The following is a 27,482-nucleotide window of genomic DNA, read 5'->3' as shown; positions in this document are numbered from 1 at the left end:
TGTGTTTATTACAATGTCTAGAACATGTACATATTTAGTTATTTTGGAAAACATTCATCAAATTTGATTTATAGCTTATGTCTATTTTGTAATTCTACAACATTGGACTTTGGGGCATCATTACACCAAAGTGTAATAACATCAGCTGGTTCAAACTAACTGATGAACAGAGGCAAAAAAACAAAAAACAAAACAGGCTGTTTGTTACTTTAGAGTAAATAACACCAGAAGTCCTGAAGTCAGTGAAGATGTGACGGGCTGGACAGAAACCAGAGGATCTGTAACCTCTGTGATGGTGATGACAATGATGGTGATGGTGTGGGACATGAGTTTCATATTCAGTTTGAATGTCAGAATGAAGCTTAATGACTTCCAGAAAAAGGTATTAGCCAAAGTATTATTTGAACCGTCCATCTAAAGTCATCTGTTAACTGGGTGTTTTGTCTAAAGAACATTCTTCCTCTGTTTGAGTAACATTGGTTGTACTTTGCCACGTGTGCCATCCTTCTGTTATTGTATGTAATGTGATATGGTCTTGAAAATGAAAATAAGAAACTGAATGTATTTGCCATCATCCAAAGGTTTTTATCACCTTAATTGGGATCAGTTGACCAACAGTATCTCTTTAGCCCATGAATTTAACGATCCAATGCCTGTTGCATTGTTCAGGGACAGGTGTGAATGGTCTTGAATGTGAACCTGTAAGTGCTCTGGGGGATGCATGTGTTCCTTTTAGTATGATAAGCAGAGAGCATAATAGGCCAGCCAGACAGTATTGTTTGAATGTAGTAAACCACATTGAAAGTGACGGAGGAAAAAGTTTTGTGAATGTATTTTTTTCCAATATTTTTATTTATAAATGCTTATTCATAAAACTATGATTGTTGTGTGATTATTACTCATGATATATATTGTTATGGGGCTAAGTAAGCAATCAACCCTGCAAATGAATACTTAAATGTTCTGTATATCTGTTCAGACAAAGTGAGTACAAACACAGAAGTTCTGCTCCCAACTATGCCCAACGTTGCAAATTTACAACATTTCCCTAAAAACTTACTAAAATGTAAAAAATTTGAAAACTCTTTGATTTCTACATCAGAGGCCTCCTAAAACAATATCTGAGAGGTAAAAAAAAATTGCTCATTTTTTTCTGTATCTGGGTCTTACAGGGTTAACATCTATTTACCGTGATTTTTTGACTGGCCTGCAACATTTAAAAAATGTCTTAAGATCTGGAAATAATTAATTGATTTCTAATGCCAGCTTTTGATGTTTCTATGCTTTAATGCTTTACTTAGGCTATGTGCCACAACAACGTAATGTTTGCGAGTTCCTCAATAACACTCTTTCAATGGTGGAAGGAACATCAAACACGTTTTCTAATCAACATGTCAAGGTGATAAGATGATAAAAATGACATATTTACAATTTGAAGAAGGGCCTCACATACAGCAACATGGAATACACTCATTTTTCTAGCCTGTAGCCTGACACATCGTCCTACCATCACACTGAGGGAGGCTTGATGGGAAATTGGGCTGACGCTTTGAGGTGAAAAATTTGGACTCCTGAAGTCAACATTCCTGCCCTAGGCCCTGCCGGTAATTAATGTACAACTACAGTTATAGGTCTTTTTCCCACTGCTCTGTATTGATTCGTGTCTGCTGTGTATGCAGTCATGGGCCTGTTGTCACATGCAGGGATGCACACTGCTGCATAGGCTTATTATTAGAGTCCGTGTGAAAGTCATGAGACAGTCATGGGGTTATTCAGAGAGACACTGCCCCATCACACTACGTCACTGTCGAATTTATTAAATGAACGTTTTGGGTTCTCACAACTCACAGTGGGAGGTTCCAGGTTTATGTGACGAAATAACGAAACGTATTCTTTATCAGAAGCTTTTCTGTGGCTGTATCAGTCCCAACGGTACGACGCGGGGCTACCCAGTTAATATTTTTGAATCCTAATAAAACTTAATATTCCAAAGTGGGTTTGAATGGTATCCAAACCTGGTAGAAAGTATTTTCTACCACTAATAATGACATGAAGGTCTGCAGTAGCCTTTATCTGACAGGGAACTTGTGTTGACCATCTTTGCTATGGACAGTGAATGCAGCACCAACACTACGTCGGATTAGTGCTTTGGACGTGTGACGTCACAGACGGGCTGGGTTTGCTATTTCTGATATAGAAATACTAATCTGAGGCATTTGGAGCAACAATCGCTGCCGACGTCACCTTCACCGCAAAGTAAGAGCATCACTGTCAACATTGTAAATATTTATATGAACCGACAGAGACCCTGCTGTTGAACCTGCTGTAGCTATTAAACCCCAATATAGGCTGACACTGATAAACGACACACTGCGACCTGTTATTCACGCCGAATAACGGCTGTAAATAGAAGCTTCATACTGTGGGTGTTTGGAAATGTTATCTACATTACAGTAGTTTTTTTGTGACAGTATGAATCTTGTGAATCTTATGTTGGTGCGCTTTAGTCCGTTTGGCTGGTTCGTTTATTTTCTTTCCAGAATTGTCTGTAACGAGGTTAATCCACGTGATGACTTGGGTTTGGCTCGCGCTTGCCTCTGTTTTTCTGTATCGTCAGTGCAGTTAGTGCCAGCCTCTGTTATTGGAGGATAAGCTGGGGGATGCTGTTAACATTCTGGGCTGTGTCTGTCTCTTCACATGGCGATGTAGAGAAATAAATACAGCGAAGAAGAAGGAGAGAAGAGCAGTGACACATTCAGTTAGCCTATAGTTTTGGCTCTGTTGCTTCATCATATCAGATGAATGTATAAGTGAGAAATGGACTATGACCTTACGTTTTGAGGTGCTTGGAGCTACATTTAGGGTCTATAAGCTCCGTAGAATCGTGAATGGTTATGATGTTTTTTTAAAAGGATAAAGTTAGACGACTTTACTCGTGGATGGAAGTTTGTCCAAATGTGAATGAGAAAACTGAAGATTGAATCCAGGTTCTATAGACTCCAGACAATGCATTCATTAAGTGATTTAACAGGCTCAAGTCAGGTAATTTGGGACAAATAAGGTTTTACTTTAGAATCAGAAATCAGAAATAGGCCTACTTTATTGATCCCCGAGGACTGTGATTGGTTACAGTCGCTCCGATGTAGAGCATAGACAATTCTAAGAAGTAAGAATAGGAGTATGAAATAGAAGCATATAAAGTAATAAAATGGAATAGAAATGAAAATGTGCATTGTGTTACAATGTATAACAGTGAATATATTTTTATTCTTAGCATATTCAAGATGCTAATGAATAAAAATATATTCATATATATATATATATATATATATATATATATATATATTAGTCTGTAAGTGTGCAAAATATACAAATGTGTACTGTACTACATTACACTGTAAAAACTAGTATGTGAATTCAGAAATATAAAGTATGTGCTATGCTATAATGTTCATTACAATATATAGCCTACATTAATAGAATAAAGACAAGAAAAAGAAAAAAAACATAAAAACATGTTCATCAGTTCATCTTGGGCTTTTTTGGAATATTAACAGCCACACCATTTAATAAGTACAGTTACTAACTTTTAGTTATATAGCACCTTTCAGACAAGAAATGCATAGTGCTTCACATGAAAATAGAGGCAAGCCAGTAAGGCAGTTCAGTACAGTGATTCAACAAATTTCATTTAAAAGTGGTGGTGATTTGAGATCCTATTAATCGAAATCTCTCAAAGTATTTCTCCTTCAGTTCAATTTAATAGAACTTAATATACCCCGAAGGAAATTCTTGTGCCAGAGAATGCTTCAAATTACAGTAACAACAATTAATGTTCACAAACCAGTAGCAACCAGAACAACCAGTGGGTTCCCCAGGTCAGGGTCACACACCAGGCCCAGTCTTTAAAACAATAGAGTTTCAGTCGAAATAAAAAAAAAAAGTGTTTAAGGAGCAAAAATCAAAAAGCAGTGCCTAATAGAATAGCAATAGCAGCAACAATCAGAGCCTATAATTCCCAGTGGGCACAGACTCACCAACATATATATCCAGGTATGGCCCACAACTGGCCTATTATCTAGCACCCAGTCGTGACACTGTGGATCAAATAGAACTCACCACAGTCTGTCTCCCTCAGATCCACCACCCATGAAGCATAGCAAAACCATAAATCTTAAAGCCATTTTTTAAATCATTAAATAAATCATAAGATTAAATAAATAGAACTGTAAAACCATAAATCATAAAATCAAGTAAGATACAACATTTTAAGAGAATTGCAGCAGTGTGAAGCATAAAAGGAAAGAGTTTTGGACCTGTATTAGGAGAAGTTGGTAAGGCTACAGTGAACAGATACGTTTTTTTACTTTCTTTTAAAAATGGTACTGTATTGATAATACAAATGTGCTTTACCTTTTTGTACCAGAACATCCAAGGTAAACCATATGGAACATTGAGTTTCTCTTTTTTGGTAATGAGAGTGCTGCAGCTGAAAGGCTATAACAACAACAATGGTTGTAAAATGTTGCATTTTATTAACTATATGACTTAAAATTCAAATATTTCCACAACAAACTTTACCTTCAATAGGAAAGGGTTTTGAGTGAGTACTTTATGCATTCAGGTAAAATGGGGGAACAGTTAAGTTAAAATAGGACATTGTTTCAAAGTGAAAGCATCAGATTGTTGGGCTACTAGGTGTCATAAAATCATGACTTATGCTGTTGTGTAACCCTGTGATATTATAGACATTTTTTAGCATTTTGTCAGTTAAATAATATCATAGGTGGCACAGTGAGACTATGTCAGCCGCAACAAGGCAACAATAGGGTCTAGTTCTTTTTTATGTATTTTAGACAGAGTATGGAAGATATTTGTAATGTTTGTAAGTGAGGGTCCCTATGGACCACCTTAAATTGCAATAAGCAATGTCTTGCACAAAGTGAAGATTTGTGTAGCCTATTGTTGGAAGAACAGAGACCCATTGGTCCTCAGATATAGGTCCCAGATCTTGTTCTCAGGCTGCCTTAATCCTGTCTAGAGGTGAACATGTCATTATTGAGCCGTTTCTATATAAGTTAGACAGTGCACCTCGAGACAGTGGATTGAAAAAACGTAATATGTCAATCAGGTCGGTATCAGGCTCTGCAGGAAAGCAAGATAGGTTTGAGTGAACATATTGTTTGACCTGTCTGTAAATATTGAAAAAAATGTGTCTTGAGTAGGTTGTACTTTGCAGATCATTTTATCAAAAAATTCAAAGCAGCCGTCTTCAAACATTTCTTTAAAACAACTGATGCTTTTTCTGTCAGAGCAAAAAAGTTGAGTCAGATTGAGTCAGATCAGCGACTCCGAAGGTAGAAGTCTCTGTGGCCAAAGGACTTCCTAAACAGGGCCACAATTTAAGGGTATGATGCACAACCAGTTTGTGTGTTGATTTCAACAAGGAGTAAATGAGTGGGGCTTTGATGAGTGCTGGCATCATTGTAGCTGCTGGAGATAAAAGTGGGTCCAGAAAGCGAGGTAACGAATATTGGAAGCCTAATAATATGATGGAGAACAGAGGAAACATGACTTTCAAACCTGGCTTCATCCAATGTTCAGATTTCTGCTCTGGAAATGTATTTAGATTACTGCATATTTATTTATTTATTCAGTAATGAACTGGGGGAGGGATATCTATCCTCTTAGTTAAAGTTAAGCCTATTGACCCTGGTGTCTCCCCTCAAGGTCAACTTTGAATACTTTAATTGAGCATTTATAATAAATGCAATTTCATGCTTTTTCTTTTGAGAGAAATATTGGAATTGGTATTATTTTTGACAGCTGTAGATGTAGCTAAATAGTTACTTTGCACAGACATGGATTTTAAAGTCTTAAAATTACTTTTGGTTTTGACGAACGGTTAAATAACATTAAGATATTTATTTTACCATAATGTAAGACAAGGGAAAACACAATCACTTCATCAGAAGCAGGAACTAGCACATACTTGACATAAATAAAACAGCAGATTAATTTTCTCTCTATATGATGCACTGATAAACATGTCACAGTTTCAAATATAAAACTGAAGTTCACCGAAATGAAAAACTATTTTATTTGTGACCCAGTGAGATTTCTTCTCTTCTCTTCTTGTTTAGGTTGTGCTTGTTTAGATTGTGTTCCTCAGCAGTGTGACAGGCCGGTGGGCTATAGCCAGGATGTCCTATATGAGCGCCGACAACAGCTGGTCACAGCCATGGGACTTCAACAGCCTCATTCGGACATGCAGCTCCAACATCCAGAAGATCAGCCAAAACAGTGAGTCCAACAAACACAGCAGGAAACAACCTGATCAGGAGCAAATCACTAGCAAACACCTCCACACATAAATTAATTCCCCAAAAGATCTGCATGTTTCCTGAAATGGTTGCTTTTCTTCGCAGCTGGTCAGATCAAAAATCTCCTCTACCAACTGGACACGAGACAGGAAACCCCAGAGCTTCAGGAGAGACTGTAAATACCGACCTGGCATTATCACTATCCCAGCTAGTCTCACATGTTGTCGTTATCTGAGTAAGTGTATGATCAGTAAAACCTTCTGAGTGAGCTCTCAGCAGTGTTTGTGTTCCCTTGCAGCCAGCAGCTCCAACACTACACCAACCAGCTGGCTAAAGAAACCAACAGACACATGAAGGAGCTGGGCTCACTGCCCCCACCAACGTCTCCATCTGAACAGGTCAGTCTATAGATGCTGTCATCACTATATCAGTCAAACTGTATATTCAGATATATCACATTTTAAAATAACAAAGCATTGTATGCTGGGGCATTAAGATTTCCCTTCATCTGAATCACACTAAGCCAGTGTTTATAGGCTCACAGGGCCACAGAGCTGAGATTCAACATGGTCCATGCTGCATTTTTTTGCACCCTCAAATCCATTGTTTTCAATGTCTACACAAGATAGGGATGTAAAAAAGAAAGCCAAAGTGACACCATCACAGCACGCAAGCATTCCCAAGTGACTATTTTTCAGGGTGCAATGGCATGTCATGTGACAAGAAATGACCAGCCACAACTGGTAAATATCGCTCTCTCATAAGTATCAGTCCATCGTAAATATGGAGAAGATGATGATTTAAGTGCAGGGCTACCCAGAGCTTAACATCTGTACCACGGACAATATTTTAGGTCTAATACACACTACAAAACAATGCCTGAAAAAAGATGAGCTCTGCACTCAGGACTTCTGGTAAGTAGGTTATAATACATGCTGGTTTTGGTTGCTTAGCAACCTCAGACACAGTCTGCCTCTGCGCTCTTGAAAATTGGCATAAGAGTAGCGCCCAGCGTCGGACCTCACATTTTCCAGGCAGTTTAAGATGCGCCATGTGTATGGGCCCTTTTGGAGGCAGTATATCTGTCATTAAAAACCTGTCAGAACCATGGACAGCTTTGGGAGAGAGAGAGGGAGACATTTAAGCAGGCAAGGGGTGAGCAACCTGTGGCTCCAGAGTCGCATGCAGCCCTTTGCTCTAGGACACTCTTACTCTAAATGATATGGAAATGAATAATGCTCATTTTCTGACATTTTAATTCTTATTTATCTTTGTTGTAGGTCTAAAGTGATTCTTACATTCTCCAATTGTAAAAATGTGTACCCTACACCAGAGTCCTGCACAGATCCATTTTTGAAAACCTGCACCCACCTATACCCGTAAAGCTTAACATCAGACCCGGCCTGTTACCAGTCATTATGTCGAAGTCAATAAAGGTCCCGCAACCCAACCTGTACACGTGATTAAACACACACAGGCTACAGTCACTCACATTAAGCTGGGTCCTCGGTTCTTGAATTACAAGTCCAGCAGAAGAAAAGTCTCTTTCATTGGCTGCACTTGATGCCATGATGGCAAAAACATTTTGTGCAATCACTGCCATGTGAGGAAACATTTTAGCATGCTCCTTCCACCACTATAATACCGCAAAAGGATCCTCCTTGGGTGTCTTGAACTCGATATACACTGTCACCTCATCCTCGGGCTGCACGGTTCATCACTGGACTCCTCCACGTCTGTGATGAATGTGACGATGGGGTCAAAGGTTCAACTTGTATTATTGACTTTCAAAATAAAAGGAATCGCAGCTTGATAGTAGTGATTTAGATGTCAAAATATTACACATATACTGCACATCTTTTTTCATTTGTTTTATTGTGAAAAATTAAGAATATATATTATTGTTCTCACTTGCTGCCCGCCAGACTGTAGTTCATTTTTACCCATGCCCATACCTGTACCTGATGCGGTGCAGTATCTAGCCTATACACTAGTCTCCACTGGGTCAGCGCTACAGAAACGTCTGGAAACACCCACCCATTTTCATTCTGCTATGTAGAGGGAAAGGCTCTAGGTTGTTTGTATTTCTCTTGACCAATCACGATCATCATGGGCGGCACAAAGCCAAAGATGCAGTGACGGTGCCCTTGCAAAACGGTAGAACATAGATAGCAAAAGGGGAGGGGAATGCGGGACGAATTAGCCGGCCAATGGTAGGATTACACCCGTAGTCTACACTCAAGAAGTCAGACTATCTTCATGGTAGCAATCTCAAGAAAATACCAAAACAAAGAAAGACAAAGAAAGACATTATTTAGCTTGGTGTGCAAGTTACAAGTCACTGATAACGCAGTGAGCTCAACAAATTACTCACAACCACTACAACCACAAACGCATTCTCTATGGTAATTAGAAGCCTGCTTCAACGCACATAATAGAGAATATGCAGAAACAAACTTGTCAAGGTATTTTAACAGTGATTTTTACAGATCAACCCACCACAGGGACAAGATTGAAAGACTGCTTACAGAGTTTGGGGTGCACCGCTCAAGTCTGAAGGCGCCCCAGCAAAGGGTGCTCATGTTACACACAGCACACCAGTCCCTCTGGGAAACTAAAAAAAAATAATATAACAATAACAATAATAATACAAAAACACTAAAAGTAAATAACATGATAGAGTATTGCAGAAAAACAAACTCTTTCAGTAATGGCTAGTAATGGCATTTATGGCAAGTGTAATCATTAACTGTGCTACACCTGGGGGGTATTTCAGAAAGCGGGTTTAGTGAAAACTCTGGGTATGTTAAGCCTGAAATGAGGGAAACTCTGGGTTTTCAGTTCCAGAAAGAGAGATAAGTCAAACTCTGAGTCAGTCACCATGGCAACTGACTCTGTGAATCAACCTGCTCGCTGGCAGGTTTTCTGTAAGAAACCCTGAGCTCACCCTGTCTCCTTCTGCCGAGCCTGAAGCGAGCTGTCAGACAGACATGGGTTGTTCGTATAGGAAATCCGATCGATATCGAGGCAGAATTAATTCACATTGCTTTACACCGGGAGAGGATCTTCAGACCCCATTTAGATGTGCTGTCATTCCCCAGTGATTATCTGTTTGAACTGTACCGTTTTTCATTAGAGTCAATCATTTACCTCAACAACATTCTCCAGCCACACATATCAAATCTGACACACCGCGGACATGTGCTCTCATCAGAGCAAGTGTTGTGCATCGCGCTACGTTTTTTTGCAAACGGTAGCTCTTTGTATGATATTGGTGATGTTTTACGGCCTCTGCCTTCTTTCTGTTGCCTGAGTAGAACTCAAATGTTACTAAGCAGGATATTAGGCAAAAGGACATAAAAGTTGCAGCAGTATTTTGCAGCAGTATTTAAAGTACTAGTGACCTACAGTAGCTACATGATGAAATAGCCACTGAATGACAGGTTATTTAAGCTACTTTCTTTAATAAATCAAATATGAATAAAACTAAAGAAAGGTACAATCATGGCCAAGTAAAATATGACTTACTTGTTTGAATGATGTTTTTATATTTCATTTAAAGCAGCTTCCAAGTGTGCTTTTCCCCTGTGAGATTGCACCTACATGAAAATCAGATTTTATTCAAAACCACTCCACCACTTTTTCACCTGTATGCTACGATTTTAACTAAGTGTGGTTAGATGTTAAATGAATGGACTAGTGCATTCAAACTTAGGCGTTGACTCGGGCAGCAATTTTCTCCCATGCTGCCTCTCTCTTCTTGGCAGCTTTAGCTGTGTTACTTTTTTTTATGAAATATATGCTCATATTCGCTGTAGGCATTCATGAGAACCTCCAATTCCACAGGTGTAAAATAAGTTGAGTGAATCGAGGTATCAGGGCTCCATTGATGATGGCTTTTTATTGTGGTTGTGCACACGCTTAACTCAAGGTGTGCCTACTCAGAGTTGATCACTGCAGATATCCAGTATCCCTGCAGCCATGGGTGATCTATAACTACACACTCATCTAGATATGGTGAGATATCTATCCATCATCCATCTATCTATCTATCAATCACGGCCAACACCAACCCAGGAAAAACAGATTCAGAGCAAAAGTACACTAAAGTATGTGAACACCTCAACTACAAATATTTATGAGGAAAGTTTTTATGAGTACATGTTAAATATCAAATGTGAAGTGTAAATGCCATACTGAGGAGCAATCATGAAAAGCACAAATAAAGCAAAAATTCACAATGAGAATTTAAAATTGTGAGTTCTACTGGGCAATCGGAGAAAATCAGATTCAAAAGCGTGTGCCTTTCATATATATTAGATTATGGATTAATCATGTGAGTCATCATGGAAGGAATGCGAGGAGAATCACATTAATTTTACTGACATATTTCAGTCACGTGAAGCGGGAGTGGGCTGGATGCCTGCAGATCAATCAGTCTTTTTGAGATGCCTCAGTATAGTGTGATTGATGTTGCAGTTACAAATCAATGCATTTAAATTCTCTTTGTTGTCATTATTGATTTGTCTGCCAGTTATATTTTTGCCCACCATGTTATGAGGTCTTTAAATGATCTGTGTTTTTTTCTGACCAACAGTCTAAAACCCAGAGATATTCATTTTGTCATCATATAGTCTTTTCAGTTCTTAATTCTTGGCTTTGGAACAGCCTCCTACTGAGTGACAGATCAGTTGACTCTGTTCACAACTTTAAATCTCATCTGAAAAATGACTTTTACAGATTGGCCTTTTCTGACAGTTGATGAACTTATTGTGTGTATGGGAGTGTATGTATTTGTAGCCATGTGTATATGTACAGTATACATGCTTGCAGGTATATAGGTGTTTAAGTGTATATGTTGGTGCAAGTATATATACATTCATGTGTTTTATTGGTATCGCTTTTGTTTTGTATTTTATTCAGCTGGCTCGAAAAGTGCTTTACAAACAGTTTTATTATTATTATTATTACTTATTTATTCACTTATTTATTTTTATGAAACAGAGAAAAGCAGCTGGAGAAGCTGAATCCAAATTCAGCTCAACCCTAATGGGAACACATAAAGTCCAACTACTTAGCATGTAGACACAGTATAGAAACAAAAAAAATACCAGACTGTATTTGTAAGCAGAAGTGAATATTAGCAAATATTTTTTCAAAACCTATAACTCCTCCAGCTGGCACCCATAAGTGGAGGCTAGTGCATGAACAGATAATTAATACAATAGTAAAACATAGCTGTGATAATATAACTTCATATGAGAAGTTATAGTAAGTGACAAATACTGTACATTAATAAACGCTTACACATGTCCTTATAAGCTTCATATAGCTACAATAAAGTGTATTAGCACCCATTCATGAAATGTTTGTATACTGCTTTGTAAATGCTTGATAGGAAGACTTAAAAAAAGCCACCAGCATACTTATTTCAACTTTACATGAGATATTCCTTGTTCAAGTACACAAACAGGTTACACTATTAAAGATTTAAATATCATGCCATGAACTGGAACCTGACTAATGTGGCATGTTAATGCAAGCTCACTCTAGAGAAATGTTGATCACGAGAATCCCCGCTGACAGCTTACACGGTGTGTTGGCTGATCTGGTTCTGCTCTATGGTAGTGCAAACCCCATTTATGTAGAAGTGTTCACTGGCAGTTGGTGATTACATGTCTGATGCTGCTGTTTTAAATTATGTCTCAAGGGTCTGTTCTTGGCCCTATTTTATTTTCTATCTCGATGCTACCTGCTTGGCCTTGAAGTTGTTTTAATTTACTTCCTTCCACTGACAACATGGAAGTCCCCAAACGGCCTCAAATTAAGTGAGGATAGAGGTCACAGGGAGAGCAAAGGTCCTGTCAGCTCTGAGAGTGTTTAAAGACTTGCAGCAGTCTGTGGCACCTTCAACCTCTCATATACAGTGATTGGTGAAAATGAATGAATCTCTTTGAGTGACTTTTGTTAGTGTCCGATATATACCAGGATATTCTCCCAATATCTAGCAGGCTAAACATGTGGAACTGACTTGAACTGTTACTCTTACCTCACTGTTGGTGTGCCGTGACTCTGCACTCAGTCTGTTCTATACCACATTATGAAACCATATTCTCTAATTAAAAGACCATGCTCTTCATTAGATGAATATATATAATACTGATGCTGTTTTTCTTTGGAAGACAGTTTCAAGCACAAGCACAAAGCAGTGTTTAGTGCGTTAATTAGTAAAATGCCTAGGGGTTGTCTGTAAGAAATGAGGATCACATTTTCCAGTGACAACTATAAACCCTCTTAAAGCTCCTATAAAGGCACCATACTTGTGCAGCACTGTGCCCAACTTGAGGAAATTACAGGACAACATTCAGAAAAGACTAAAATGGTCTTTATTCTTTCCTTCTTTCTTTCAGAGGCAGCAAAAGCTGCAGAGAGAGCGTCTGATGAACGATTTCTCTGCAGCACTTAACAACTTCCAGGTGGTGCAGCGGAGGGCAGCTGAGAAAGAGAAGGAGTCAGTGGCCAGAGCTCGAGCTGGATCCAGAGTCATGGTGACTGCAAGGCTTTACATTGGACTTCACGACCAATAGCATTTCTCCGAAACACACGATGATTGATTGAATTACTTCTTATACATATCAGAAAAGTGATGTGAGCTGATATTGATTAAACTTCTTTGTTACTGTCTACAGGGAGATGGAGGCAATGTGAATGAACAGCTGGTCACATTTGAAAAGTAAGTTTCTTCATCTTCTTTAAACACGTGACTTTCATTCTATTCTCTACTAACCATTTGTTCTGTATGACGTTTGATGTGAAAAAGTACAGCAAGGCCAAACTGTGTTTCCTTCTGTGTATCTAAATGTATGTCACATCACACTAAGACATTTCAGCAGATCAATACATTGGCACTTCCAATACAGTGGAAACCGTATACTGAGCATGGTTGATCCTTCTCTGGATCAAAAAGCTGGGACAGAATCATTTTGATACAAATGCTGTTTAAATAATTTGCGAATAGTAATCAAGTAGTCAGTGTACAGTAGTCATGTTGGGTCTTTTCATACATTCCACTACTTCTACTTTTTATTTTCATTTTTATTTTACTGCCCATTATACTTTGCCTCTCACTAACCTGTCTGCTTCCAGCTGGCTACCTGAGGCTGCTGCTGGATGTATATTGAAGTCATGATGAAAAAAGAAAGTATTTTTCTCTCAATGTAAAACAAAGTCTGCTCGAAACTCATAGCTCATGGGTAGAGACTGAAAAGAAGACTGAAAAAGAATGCATTAGGGGAAAGCACCTGTGATTGAAGTTGGCCCTCATCTCGTGGATTGATAATGTGGTCACGTAATGCCTCTGTGATAAAACAGCTGTGCTATATTTTGAAACAGTCAGTATAATTTTGTAAATAGCGAAGCTGTCCTTTTTATTTATTTACATGTGTCATTTAGAATTTAATCTGCATGAGAAATAAAGAAAAAATAAAAGATCTTTGGTTTGCAGATAGTTTAATTACTGTTTTTTCTGGTTCAGTATCACCAAAAAAATTTCAGCTGCAATACAGTAACCTGGGATTTAAAGCGAATGCCAGCCAGGGGCTCAAAGTCTGGGGGCCATGGCCCCTTCCCTCTTCAAACTTGACCTTCATTGTGATCTCACCTACACTCCTGTTAAGTTTTGTAACTGCATCTTGCACAGTTATAGTATTGACAAAAATCAGTCCACAGACAGACAGACAGACAGACAGACGGACATATAGATATAGATAACATGCCAAAGTACTCAATACAGCTTCTGTGGTAGTTCCTGTTACAGTTGGTTCGTATGGTATCCTACAAATTAGCAAATCAGCCCATGGTTCTGAACATGTGTCTCCAGTGGAAAGTCCCACGTGAAAGTCCCAGTTTTTGTGGGCCTCCTTACAAGCATTCTGTCAGCACACTTCTGTCTTTGCATTGGTCACATGATCGCAGCTTTTCAAAATGCATGGGATATGTACGAATTTGGGTGCATTGCTTTTTGTGAGAAAACAGTTATTGAGAACAGCCTGGATTATGCCATAATGACACCAAGCTGCAACCCTGAGGCTGAAAGAAGAAGCCAACATAGAAGTGCCAAAAACATGTTTACAGCCCAGTACAAAAAAAAGGTTTTATGCTGACTGTTCAGGGATTCATTTTTATATAAATCATCTGTTAACATTTTATTATGGCGCAGGGTTACACATAATTAAGGATGGACCACTTTGAGTGGCAGGCTGTCTGCAGATAGTGTCCTCAGCTTCTTAGTCAGATCTCGCTCCTCCACAGTGCCTCCCTCTTACCCAAATATGGTCACTTTTGGCTCCAAAAAATCAAGATGGTTACAGCTGTATTGCCTACCACGAGGCTTCAAAACAGGAGCCCACAAACCAGTGGGTGACGTCTTTGTAGCCACTTCCATTATTTTTACAGTCTATGGATGACACACACACAAACACAGACTCATGAGGTAAAAAAAAAAATCCAGCCGTCATGAGGCAGAGCAGGGACATGTTTAGAGCCCGGCTATTTTTACTGACAAAATAATATGAATTATGAGCTCATATACAGTCATTGAACAATTGTGTGGCAAACATAGCTATCCACTCCCCTCACTTATACCAGGGGACCTGGCAGTCACATACATACACTGTATGTTACACTGTAGGCTTTTAGAATTTCTTGATTTTCTTTTCCCTTTCTGGGCCTTTTTGAATGCTTCTTTGAGCTGTATATTATGGTAAAATAAAATGGGACGTGTATGACTATGCAGGGAAGATGAATGGGGTCAGAGCCAGACTCAGACTGGGGAGCCCAGCATTACAGAGGAGGACCTGGAAATCATCAAGGAGAGAGAGACTAACATCAAGCAGCTGGAGGTACCAAGTGTCACCCACAGGAGCAGGAACTCTGCCATACTGTCCCATGTAGTTGTGTTCACCAGTTAACCTCCTCCTCATGTCCTCTCAAGGCCAACATTATGGATGTGAATCAGATCTTCAAGGACCTGGCTGTGATGATCCATGATCAGGGAGAGATGATTGGTAAGTCAAAGGAAACTCAGGTTAGCACTGAGTTATTGAGTACATCTGATTTTACCTGAAAGCTCCTCCTGTGATCTGATTAACAGACAGCATTGAGGCCAACGTGGAGAGTGCTGAGGTCCATGTAGACAGAGGGGCCGTCCAGCTGCAGAAGGCCGCTTATTACCAGGTAAGATAGAGGGGCTGGATACATACAGTAGTGAGTGAGGCATTTGCAAAGCCAGCTAAAGATACAAGTAATATGAACATAAATAATACACAATGTTTTCAAGTAAGGGTAAGTTCGCTGATATTCTACATTACATAGCATTGGATAAAGAAACACCTCAACCTCATCACATTAATGCTGGTAGTCTTGGGACTCTTACCTGTTTGAAGGAAGAGGACCGCACACGGATTTGTTCATTTCATCAATCTCTTTTTCCATTTCCACAGTACTCTGCGCATCCCAATACCCAATGCAACCACACTGTTTAGTATGCCAGGAAAAGTTTTAGTATGCCCATCTCCCAATATATAGTATGTCAAATACAGTGTGCCAGAAAATACCAGGATGTCCTGCTGTATCCACTCACATTTTGCAGTATGCAAGTGGCAAACTTAGGGACAGAAGCATGAGGTCAATACAGAAGTGCTATTTGAGTTTGGCTGTATTTGAGCACATTAAGAGACAGGTGGTGCTTCTCAAAGTCAAGAGGTACATCCCAAATCTCTTATTTGTCATTTCCTCACTCCTCGATCCTTGCTTTAACCAGAAGTCATTCTGGTGCGCCATTTGAAACACAGTTCCAAAGCTCTTATTTGTGCTCAGAGGAGTGATGAGCGAGGACACACGAGAGCAACCTTCACAGAAGTCTTGTATCAGCCAACACGCCCCTGTATTGTATAGATTGGATGCTGCAGCTGTTCTGATACGACTCATCATATCGGAGTTTCATATCAGAGTGGTATGACAGATAAGAGATTAAACTCAAGTGTATCACTACCAAGTTTTATGTATATATACTTTTTCTGATTCGTCATCTAGTTTAAAATATCATCTGTGTAAACTGTAGGTCTGAGCAACAAAAGACAGACAACTTTCTTCATTTATTAGAAAGATTTTTCTTTACCCCATTAACCTTTATTATGGAGACAGTAAAAGTCAGAGAGAGTCGGACTGTCTGTCAGTAAGAAACACTTTCACATCACTGATTGTTATTTTCATTCAGCTACACGTGATCAATTTAAATTTTTTTAATAAAACATTTAGCCTAATAAACCATTTCCAGTGTTCAAAAGACACCATAATCATAGTCTGGGTTACTAAATAACAATTTCACAATTAGTATATTGGTAAATACAGATGCAAGTAATAAATAAATAATATAAAGGCATTCTACACTTCTAGATGGGACACAGTACATACATATTATAAATACAGAATGCAGGTTATTCGTGTGCAGGGCCTCTTCAGTGTTGCACACCTATTTAACTTTTCCTGTAGCGGAACATTTTCAAGAACACAGTCTGCATCTCCTCTGCCGAGGCACTGAGGAACAAGCATTGTAATAAGCGAGGTGGCGGTCTGGATCTGTTGCTTTTGAAATTTTAAGCTCTTTGTACATTATTTAACACACTATCACCACATGGACTTAGTGAAGAGCTAGACTTGACATGTTTCCTTAAAAGTTTATTTTATTTGTTATTATTTAGTTGTGATATAATGTGTTTGAAATTATATTAGAGTTTGATTTTTGGTGTGTTCTCTTGGCTGGATTGATGTGCTTTAATTTAACCACAAGATGGTGCCACAACGTATGAAGCAGACAGGTGGCAGTGCAGGGGATACAGATGATGACCGGATCACCAATCATACAACGCTCTTACAAGATGCCTGTTATGTCTGAAAATGTTTGTAAATTTATTAGATAAAATCAGGGCAGCTGATGTTTTTTTTTTTTAGATGAGAGATTGATGAAATGTGTTTGTGTGTATGGTCCTCCTTTTTCAGCACTCCATGAAAGCACCAAACCAACAATGATTTGATACTACTTACAAGTACTATGTATCTGTCAAGCCTCATATTTCCTCCTTCTCTGTGCTTAATAGCTCCATTAAAAACACATCAGTGAGCCACACTGTTACACTGGGTGACATGGTACTTCATTACCGTGAACACAAACACTGTAGTTCATTTTGATTTAATCCCACATGCACCGTCTTGCTGCCCCAAACAAACAACAACTAATATGCATTAATCTGATGCTGTTGTCGTGTTTGAGTTATGTTTGACAAAAAAAACACAGAGAGCAGCAATTTAAGAAAATTAGTGAGCTTTTTCAAAAATAAAACCAGTGTTTCCCACAGAATTCCGATGTGTGTGTGGTGGTAGCTCATGTCTCTGCCCCAGCAACAGCTGTGGTTGCTCTGGGTTGTCCATCCCATCCTTGCGAACATGATATCTCAGTAGCATCGCAAGGGATTTTATTTAAATTTGGCGTAAATGTCCTTTTGGACTTAACAATGAACTGATTTCGTTTGTACAGTCATAAGTCTCATTCTTGTCAACACGATATCTTGAAAATGCTGTGAGCACAATATATCAAGAACACACTGAGGAAATTTCTTCAAATTTGGCACAAATGTTTACTTGGCCTCAACAAAGATCTGATTGGATTTCAGTGGTTAAAGGTCAAGGTCAGTGTGACCTTGCATCTGTCTCATTCTCGTGGACACGATATCACAATATCTATCTATTCCGAAGAATAAAAGATTAGAACTTTGTGGTTGAAGGTCAAGTTCAGTGACCTCACAAATATGTTTTTGGTCATAACTCAAAAATGAATTCGCTAGATATGACAAAACTTAAGTTTCAAGTCAAGTCAACTTTATTTGTCAGCATCACATATGCACTGGACATACTGACAATTGAAATTACGTTACTCTCAGACCTGTATTGCAGCGATGTATACATAAATCTAGAACTAAAAATAAAGAAAATACATACAATATAATTCCAAAATATACAATATAGATCTAACTAAGCTATACAGAAAAAAACGAAGTCCGGAGAGAACTACAAATTTAAATAATAAAAAAAAATAAAGATAAAATGCAAAGAATGCAGAGACATGAGGCACGCAACTGATAAGAGTCTATGGTGTGACAATAGTGCAAAAAGAAATGTAACAGTAGTGCAGAGACAGAAGTACCTTACTCATTCTGGCTAAAGTGGTGGTGTGCTTACAGTGTTCTGAGAATTGAGGGGGGGTCCTGTGTATTGGGGGGTCAGGAGCTTGTGTGTGCGGTGGGCAACAGGAGGAGGGGCAGAGCAGGGAGGGAGCTGAGTGTCCTGACAGCTTGGTGTATGAAGCTGTCCCTCAGTCTGCTGGTCCTGGCCCAGAAGCTCTGTAGTCTCCTCCCCGATGGCAGCAGGCTGAAGAGGGTGTGTGACGGGTGAGTGGAGTCACCAGCGATTCAGAGGGCTTTGCAGGTGAGGCGGGTGATGTAAATGTCTTGGAGGGTGGGAGAGAGGCACTGATGATCTTTTCAGCTGTTCTCACGATGCGCTGGAGGATGCTGTGCAGGCGCCGTACCAAACCGTGATGCAGCTGGTCAAGATGCTCTCGATGGTGGCTCTATAGAATGTGGACATGATCTCATCATCGACTCTGATGAGACCCACCACGGTCGTGTCGTCTGCAAACTTAACAAGGAGGTTAGAGCTGTGCAACAGTGTGCAGTCATGGGTCAGCAGCATGAAGAGGAGGGGGCTCAGCACACATCCTTGAGGGGCCCCTGTGCTCAGAGTAACGGTTCTGGATGTGTTCTTGCCAACCCTGGACTGCCTGTGGTCTCCCGGTCAGGGAGTCCAGCAGCCAGTTGCACAGCGAGGTGTTCAGCCCCAGCCGGTCCAGTTTGAGAATGAGCTGTTGGGTGATGATTGTGTTGGGCAGTCTTGAGATGTTGCATGACTAGCCGTTCGAAGCACTTCATGAGGATGGGGGTGAGTGCAACCGGACAGTAGTCATTGAAGCAGGTGGGAGACGACTTCTTTGGGGCAGAGATGATGGTGGTGGTTTTGAGACATGTCGGGACAACAGCCTGACTCAGCAAGGTGTTGAAGATATCTGTGAAGACATCAGTGAGTTCAGTGTCTAACAGGCTAAATTAATGAAGTGATGACATTTTATATACAAAAGGTCAAAGGTCAGCTTCACTGTGACATCATAATGTTCTGCATAAAACACTTTCCTGGCCTTTGTTTATTGTTATATCTCAGCAACAGAGGGGGAAATATTTGGTCAGATACTGAATTGTATACTGTAGATCTTCTGTGTGCAAAGCATCCGTATTGTCACAGACATGGATTTAAACTGTTAGTGAAACCTGACGTGCCTGGAGGCATACAACTACAGGGCGGTATCCTAGTTTCTTTTTTGGTTTTGTATTTTTTGCCTTTGTGTATCAGTCTGTGTACCCTGTCTAAATTCGGAGGTTTTCGCAGGTCCGTGAACGCAGCAGACGAAACTCTTCATGAGTTCCGTTGTTTCTTCAGCAGCGGTTTGTGGAGTTTTGAGTCATGGGGTGGATAATTGATCAGTCGATCCAATCAGAGCTAATCAGATCAGAACGATAGATGAGAGGAGCAGCTGTATGTGAGTGAAAGCAAACTTTAAGACTCAGTGAACAGTTACGTTTCACTTTCACTGCTCCTGGTTTGGTGCAGTGCAATGAACGAATGGTATAAATATCGCAACAGCGCTCCTAATGAACAGTGCAGCTCAAAAAATAGAAAATCAAAATGTGGCAGCAGGTGTTTTAATCGTGGTGGGCTGCCACAAACGAATGTGTGGGAAACCCTGAAAACTAAATAATTGTGATCAGTTTTGTAAGATTTCTGCCTTCAATAAAAAATGTTGGTGTTACAGCTGAGAACCACAGACAGTGGGGAATCACAAAGTAATAAGAGACAGACAAACACATTTTTGGTTTGGAGCTTTTGATGTGATTTGTTGACAATTACAAAAATATAAAATAACATCAGGATCAACATCATGTGGTATACTAAGATAATAAGCAGGCCTATACAGAATCTGCACCCGCAGAACTCTGCAAGATTTTAGGAATATACAGTAGATGTGGTGAGGAGAAATGTCAAAAATAAGATTTACTGGTAATAGATTGTTAATAGATTGTCAGATAAATGTTTGCTCTCTCTGCTCTATATTGAACCTTCTATTTTAATGGCCATGTGTCCCACATTTTGTTGATTGACTTTTCTAACAAATGTTTACATTTTTTCTTGAAGTATTCGCAATTAAATAAAATGTCATATTCAAAGTTTCTACTAAAATCTACAAAGTAGTTATCTCAGCCTGCTTGAGCTTAATGACTTTAGTTTTTCTTTTATCTCAGACATGTTAAGATGTTAACTTGACATGTTTCAGCAGAAACTTACGCCTTCCTCAGGAGTGTCACTTGGTGGTGGTTGTCTTTATCAGCTGATCTGTCAATCAGCCGATATTAGGGAGGCCGGCGTGATGTCTGAGATAAAAGAACAACTAAAGTCATTATCAGAAACTAAAGACATAATGAACACCATTGAACTGCTTGAGCTTATTTTAGGTTTAAATGTATTTTGTGAGTTGTTGATTTTCTTTTGTTTAGAAACGATTGTTATCATAAATGAATATTGTCTATCACATTACGAGTAATTTTTTTTTTTTTTTTTTTTAATTAAAATGATGCCCTGTCTTCAGTCAGAGTGAAGCTGCTGCTGTTGTCATGTAATACACTGATGCAGTTTAAATCTGACATGATACTTTGTTGTGTTCAGAGGAAGTCCCGTAAGAGGATGTGCATGCTGGCCATGGTGCTGTCACTGGTGCTGATCATCCTCATCATCATCATCTGGCAGGCCATCAAATAAGAGGAGAAGCACACCTACAGATGACTTCCAGTGTGTGTGTGTGTGTGTGTGTGTGTGAGAGAGAGAGAGAGAGCGAGAGAGAGCTGTATGTGTGCATTAGTCTGACAAAGGAACCCTACTGTACATTCCAACACAAATTGACTAAATGTTCCTGCTTCTTCTAACGTCATTCAGTCAGTGTGTGTGACTGAATGTGGATGTATTTATTTGGGGTAAATGTGTGGGAACAAAAGTGGGTGTTTAAAGTGTTGGGTTTTTTAAAGGCTAATCTGCCAATATGTTGTGATGTTATCTGGGACATTAAAACTCCACTGAAAGCATGTGTGACTATTGCTACTAATAACACAAACTCATGAATGTCGGATGATGGCCTACACGTGCACAGAATATTTATCTCAAGGGGGAAGAATGCTCTAGTTTTCTATGTGTGTGCGTGTGTGTGTGTGCACGCCTGTGTGAGTGAGAGGGCTGTATGTGTGTATTAGTGTGAGTATGATGTGAACCTTAATTCCAGCACAAATTATCCTCCTTCTTCCTCCTTTATTCAGTCTCTGTGTGTGACTGAGTGTGGATGTATTTATTTGGGTGGGAACAAAAGAAACAGTACAATGTTTTCCAGTGTAACCATTACCACTACTGTAGGATTATGTCCTATCAAATGCAATCGTGCACATCATTATATACAGCAATTACCCCCTGTCTGAGTGTCTTAGAAAATTTCGAAAGAAAAATGGACTGTTAGCAGCTGGAACAATGTGTATCCTCACTGAACTGTCTACTTCACTGGATGTGCCCGTCTTGAAGAGAATTTAATACAGTTCCACCTGATGAAGTGCTGCAGGTGTCGTGTCTTATGTTGTCCACCAGAGGGGAGCAGAGCATTTTGAGAGTTAGCAGGATGTGTTCAACAGAGACAACCAATCGACCTGATGTTACAGTTTTTCTCAATCGCTTTGGTGCATTTCTCACATCAGTATTAACATTTGCACAAGAGTTAGTGCATTTCTCAAAACAATTAGTGCAAACTGCAAAACCTAGTTGATAACCTGCAAAACTGTGTCACTTGCTCAAAATGGATAGTTCATTCCTCAAAAGCAAGTATTCATGTCAATGAAAGTGTCAGTGTCATCAAAATGAAAAGTCCTGACACCATTGTGTATGAACAAGAGAGTCAAATGGCTTTGTCATGTTTTCATTATGACACTTGACTCTGTGTTTTCCAATGCAAAAAAGTCAGATCTTGGTGACGCTACCTGAAAATACTCAAGACAGCACTATACACTATTTGCACAGCCATTTGAAAACTACAGTAAAGTTACACATTACTGTATTTAGTGAGGTCATAGAGTACAAGACACTGAATACATATGTTTCACATTTTTACTACAATTCTAATTTGTTCACAGCATTGTGCAAAAGAAAAATACACAATTAATTATTACTTCCGTATGACACAGTGACAGTAGTGCAGATTGTTTAGTGCTGAATTACTGTCCAATATACACATCAGTTCTCCCGACAAAATGTTTGAATAATTGAATTTACAGTGGTTCTCCCAACATTTGGCTGCATCCTTCGACCAGCCTCAGCCATTGGGAGGCCTTGATTGACAACATGGTCCACAATTGTAGCTTAATTTCATCAGGAATCCGCCTATATACTTGGCCTCTTCTTCCTCTTCCCTCGTTTTGTCCCCTTCCCCTTCCTCCCCGCATCCTCACCCCTCTTCCACAACGTTGACCTTCCATTTCTGTGTCACAGTATTGTAGAAATGGTACACACTATGTCCTGCTTGGTTCATATATGTTTGCCAGGTGAAGGTTAATGGGATTCAGCTTTGAGTGACTGTGGAGAAGTGGCTTATTATTGGTTACAACTAGTGCTTCACACACTCCTCCTCATCAGTGAAAGCTGAGGTTCACCTGAGAGAAATTGTTCAATTTAGGAGACATTCTCAGGACAAAATGATAAAGAAATGTATAAAATTTGCATGACAGATTTTGACAATTAGTTCAACATTTTTGTATGTGATGACTCAAGCAATGAAATGAGGACTATTCATTGCATTCATAAGTATAGTTAATTTTGACTGACATGACATAAGCAAATGATAATGTTATAAAACAGCAGAGAATTGTATGAAAGAAATTGATGCATGTCCTAAAGCATCTGCAATTTGTTGGAAGGAATGAGAAACTGCTATTATGATGTGCACAAATAACTAAATGTTGTGGAGGTTGAACTAACAGTTATGAGAATTTTAATTCTGATCAGAGAAATGCACTAAAGCAACTGAAAAAAACTGTAGAAATGACCAGCAGTGGGAGAAATACTTTATTGTTATTTATTTATTTATTTATTTATTTATTTGTTTGTTTGTTTGTTTGTTTGTTTGTTTAACAGGGACAATGGACAGTCATGGACTGTCCCAGAGTTAGCTGTTAGCAGGCAGGTCTTCCAGCTCCAGTGTTATTTTGCGCTTGTCATAGTGACTGACTTGCATGCCATTCCATTTGTTGTGCCAACCTCAATATAATATAAGCAGGGGACTTTAATCCAAAGTGGAAACCACTGTATGTTAATGCATGAATGGGTCTGACCTGCGCAGCACTGGATTTGAAATGAACTGTAATAAACTGGAGCTCCTGTGCTTTGATTAGCTGCTGTGAAACAACATGACACTCATCCATTTAAAATGAACATTAGTTCTTCTGAGGTGATTTTGATCAAAGTAACGCAAAAGTAGTGTAATAAGTAACATATTACTCTACACAGATAGGAATGTTGTAAAGTAGCATTACTTTTAAATAAAGGTAAGTAGTAATATGTAATACATTACATTTTGAGAATAACGTGCCCAACATTGCAGATGACAACGTATTCAAGTACTGGTGACAAGCTGAATAGTAACAATAGGAATATTGATTGTTTAAGTGAACAAAATAATCAAAAGTACTACAAACAACAATAAGACATAACTATAGAAATAACTGACAAAGAACTGCAGATACAATTTAATAATATATAAATAAACATAATATGTTAGACTCCACAATGTATGCAGTTATAACTTTAAAGTTAAACTACATACATTGCAAAGTAACAGCAGCAGAGCTCTCCGGGTTGGTCTCCGTGTCTGGCGAACTTGAAGTGGCATTTGTTTTATCTCTGAGGTAAAGGATATAAAAGCCAGAGGGTCAAAGTTCAGGGTGTAATGTTATGAGAAAGTAGTATGTCCTGATTGTGTGCATACTGCAACAGTATGCACTTTTTAAAGGGCAGCTGCAGTACCCTCTAAAAGTAAAAAAGAAAAAGTATGTGATTTGGACATAGATCATTTAGTTGGTTAAACAGATACAGACACAGATACAGATAATGGTGTACTTGCTTATCCCTACATTACAATCTACCAAGTATTGAGGCATCACAAGTTACCGTATTTAGTAACACATAAACCTGTATGAAGTGTTATACATTGTTGCAGGCTGTCTGCAACATACACTGCTGGGTACTTTAAGATAATGTAACATTAGCTTTTTTATTTTAACAACTGCAACCCATTTGCCAGAATAAATGTCCAGATTGTACATTGTACATTATTTCTAGCTGATACGTTGAAACTTTTGACTGAAACTGAAAGTTTCTCGACCAACTCAAAAAACAATTGGTTAAGGTTAGGAAAAGACAATGTTGACTTCAAACACCTATGTTTTATGGCACATAGGCTGCTGGAAAAGTAGGAGGTGGTCTATGAAAAACACCCAGATTCTTTGCTACAAACACCGTCGGAAATGCCATGAGGGGTCACCAAAAAACAACTGGTTTTGCAGTTTGTTTGTCATACAGTTCTCTGCGGCTTCACAGGTGTCTCACCTAGGTGCACAGCATCCACCATCCCGTCCAACTGCCAATGACAAAGTAAGCTCATATCAAAGGTGTAAATATAGACAGTGTGGGTAGCAGGTAGTGTTGTTGCATTGGGGCGTGTGGGGTGGGGGGCATAGAGAGAGCTGGCCCTCCAACAATGAGTTGGGCGGAGAAGGGGCCATTGTCAGTGATTGCCAGCTTGGATTTATGTCCATTTTTCAAAAAAGAACTCTCATTAGATTATAAAAAGGTGCCATTTGCTATATATGCTCTTGAAAAACCCAAATGAATTTTTATTTTTTTTTTGGTCATATACAGATGCAGTGATGATTGCTGGGTAATATATATACTGATGTTGTCCAGTGTTGACGATGAGACGATATGTGCACAATAGTGTACACCAGGACCTATCATGGTAGCATGCACTGGGACCCATTGTAACTACCTTATGCCACTGGCTCATGCTACGCCACTTTAGAAACATTATATGACACACAAACACATTAGTGGTTTGCAGAAATGTAGAATGTCAACATTAGCTTCTAACAAACAGCTTTAACTTGATTATTAGAGTAGTATATATAGCATACATATGAGTAAATCTCAGGCTGTTCGGAGTAAAAGAATATTAGGTTGTTTTAAATGTAATGTTTGAGCAGCACAACAAGTTTTAACAAGTTCCATTGATTTAAGGTGGATAGATAGATAGATGATAGATAGATAGATAGATAGATAGATAGATAGATAGATAGATAGATAGATAGATAGATAGATAGATAGATAGATAGATAGAACATCTTTTAATTCAATCATTTATATAGTCAGTGTGTCAGCATTATGCTGCTGTCCTGGATATCATCAGAGGTAAGTGACAAAGGAGGATTTGTGTAACACACGTGAACTGATCCTTTCAGAAAAGTGCCAGTCCTTTGAATTTTTATCATATCTTTCCAAGGTTGGTTTCCACCAAGCAGTCCAGTATGGTCCAGTTCAGCTGTGAAAAGTTGTGCATTGTACCAATGGAACCATTACTTACCGATACCATTTTTGGTCAACATTAATTCTAATTATGACCTCACATCGCATGGACATTTATATCGCCAACGGATCATTTTATATAATCCTTCCTTAATAGCAACATTTTTACATTTTTAAATGCTGAAAAGTGAAAAATAAGTACTACATACAGAAATATAAGCACTATATACAGTAAGTATAGTCCCATTCTTATCAAAACATCCACATCTGATATGGAGGGGGAAAAAGCAGGAAAAAGAGCTCCATTGTGCAGTCATGTGTCACATGACAGTAACTGAGTACATTTACTCAAGTAGTGAACTTAAGTGCAGATTTGAGGTACTTGTATTTTGCATTTTATGCAACTTCATAGCTCTACTCCACCACATCTCAGAGGCAAATGTTGTAATTTTTACTCCATTAGATTTGTCTGACAAATGTAATCACTAGTTACTTTTCAAATTACAGCTTTTCATACCCCCTCTGCCCCCCTGCTCCTTGTTTGGAAGCTCTACTGTAGATTTAACTAGCCAGTACATAATGTAGTTCAAATGGGCTCAACTTTAAACATCTACAGCAGTCAAATGCATAATATACATTAATGGAGCATTAACATTAATCCAGAAACATCAGATATAAGAATAAAACACTAATATTGAACACTTTAATGTACTGTGTACTTAAACATTTCACAGATTTTGCTGACTTTGTTGAATACTTTGATGCCTACCAGTCCATGTGATCCCTGGCCCTGCTTTGCTTTGCTGAGCTCCATTATCTGCGGGTCGTACTTAGTCTCTTTAAGTTGCACGCAGGCTTCAGAGTGGTCAACTGTCAAATGACTGCGGGAGGGGCTGAATGCATTTTTCATGTGTGGGAATATCTGCTCACAGAGATATGTCGATCCGAAGACTGTCAGCAGAGCCAGTGCAATGTTCTTAAGACAGCTAAATTTCTCCGGTAGAGACGTCCAGCAAGTGAAGATGCAAGGTCCGTGATCATGCCCTGCAGTGGTTTCCAGCTGTTTCCGTATCTCTGCAAACTTTGCTGCCCACAGTGTGGAACTTTTCAGCTCAATCAGCTGCATTACCATGCCCTGTGTATCCAGCCAGTCCATCAGAGATAAATCCAGTTCATGTCCTTCAAAGCTGTCGGGATTGTGAACTCGGTCTCAAGCCCGCTGATGTATTTGCATATGTCAGCGGTGTTGATGCTGTGCTGTGTGGACAGCTCCCTTGTGGAAGTTGCAACGTCTCTTGAAAAAACTGCCAGCTTTCCAACAAAAGTCGCCCATGT

At 39.1% G+C, this 27,482-nt stretch overlaps 1 protein-coding gene across 1 annotated transcript; it reads left to right on the top strand.

Moving 5' to 3' along the window:
- Nucleotides 1–1,926: 1,926 nt before the first annotated feature.
- stx12l (syntaxin 12, like) lies at nt 1,927–22,361 on the top strand. Its single transcript, XM_049583214.1, has 10 exons — nt 1,927–2,256; nt 6,144–6,303; nt 6,429–6,498; nt 6,622–6,721; nt 12,734–12,871; nt 13,013–13,056; nt 15,118–15,223; nt 15,316–15,388; nt 15,475–15,557; nt 21,210–22,361. Exons 2-10 carry the CDS (start codon nt 6,204–6,206, stop codon nt 21,300–21,302), a joined length of 807 nt encoding a protein of 268 aa, XP_049439171.1. The 5' UTR covers nt 1,927–2,256; nt 6,144–6,203; the 3' UTR covers nt 21,303–22,361.
- The last annotated feature ends 5,121 nt before the right edge of the window (nt 22,362–27,482 follow it).

This window comes from Epinephelus fuscoguttatus, linkage group LG8 (assembly GCF_011397635.1).
Source record: "Epinephelus fuscoguttatus linkage group LG8, E.fuscoguttatus.final_Chr_v1".
In the NCBI taxonomy this organism is placed as follows: domain Eukaryota; kingdom Metazoa; phylum Chordata; class Actinopteri; order Perciformes; family Serranidae; genus Epinephelus; species Epinephelus fuscoguttatus.
This window is presented reverse-complemented; position numbering and strand designations above follow the sequence as displayed.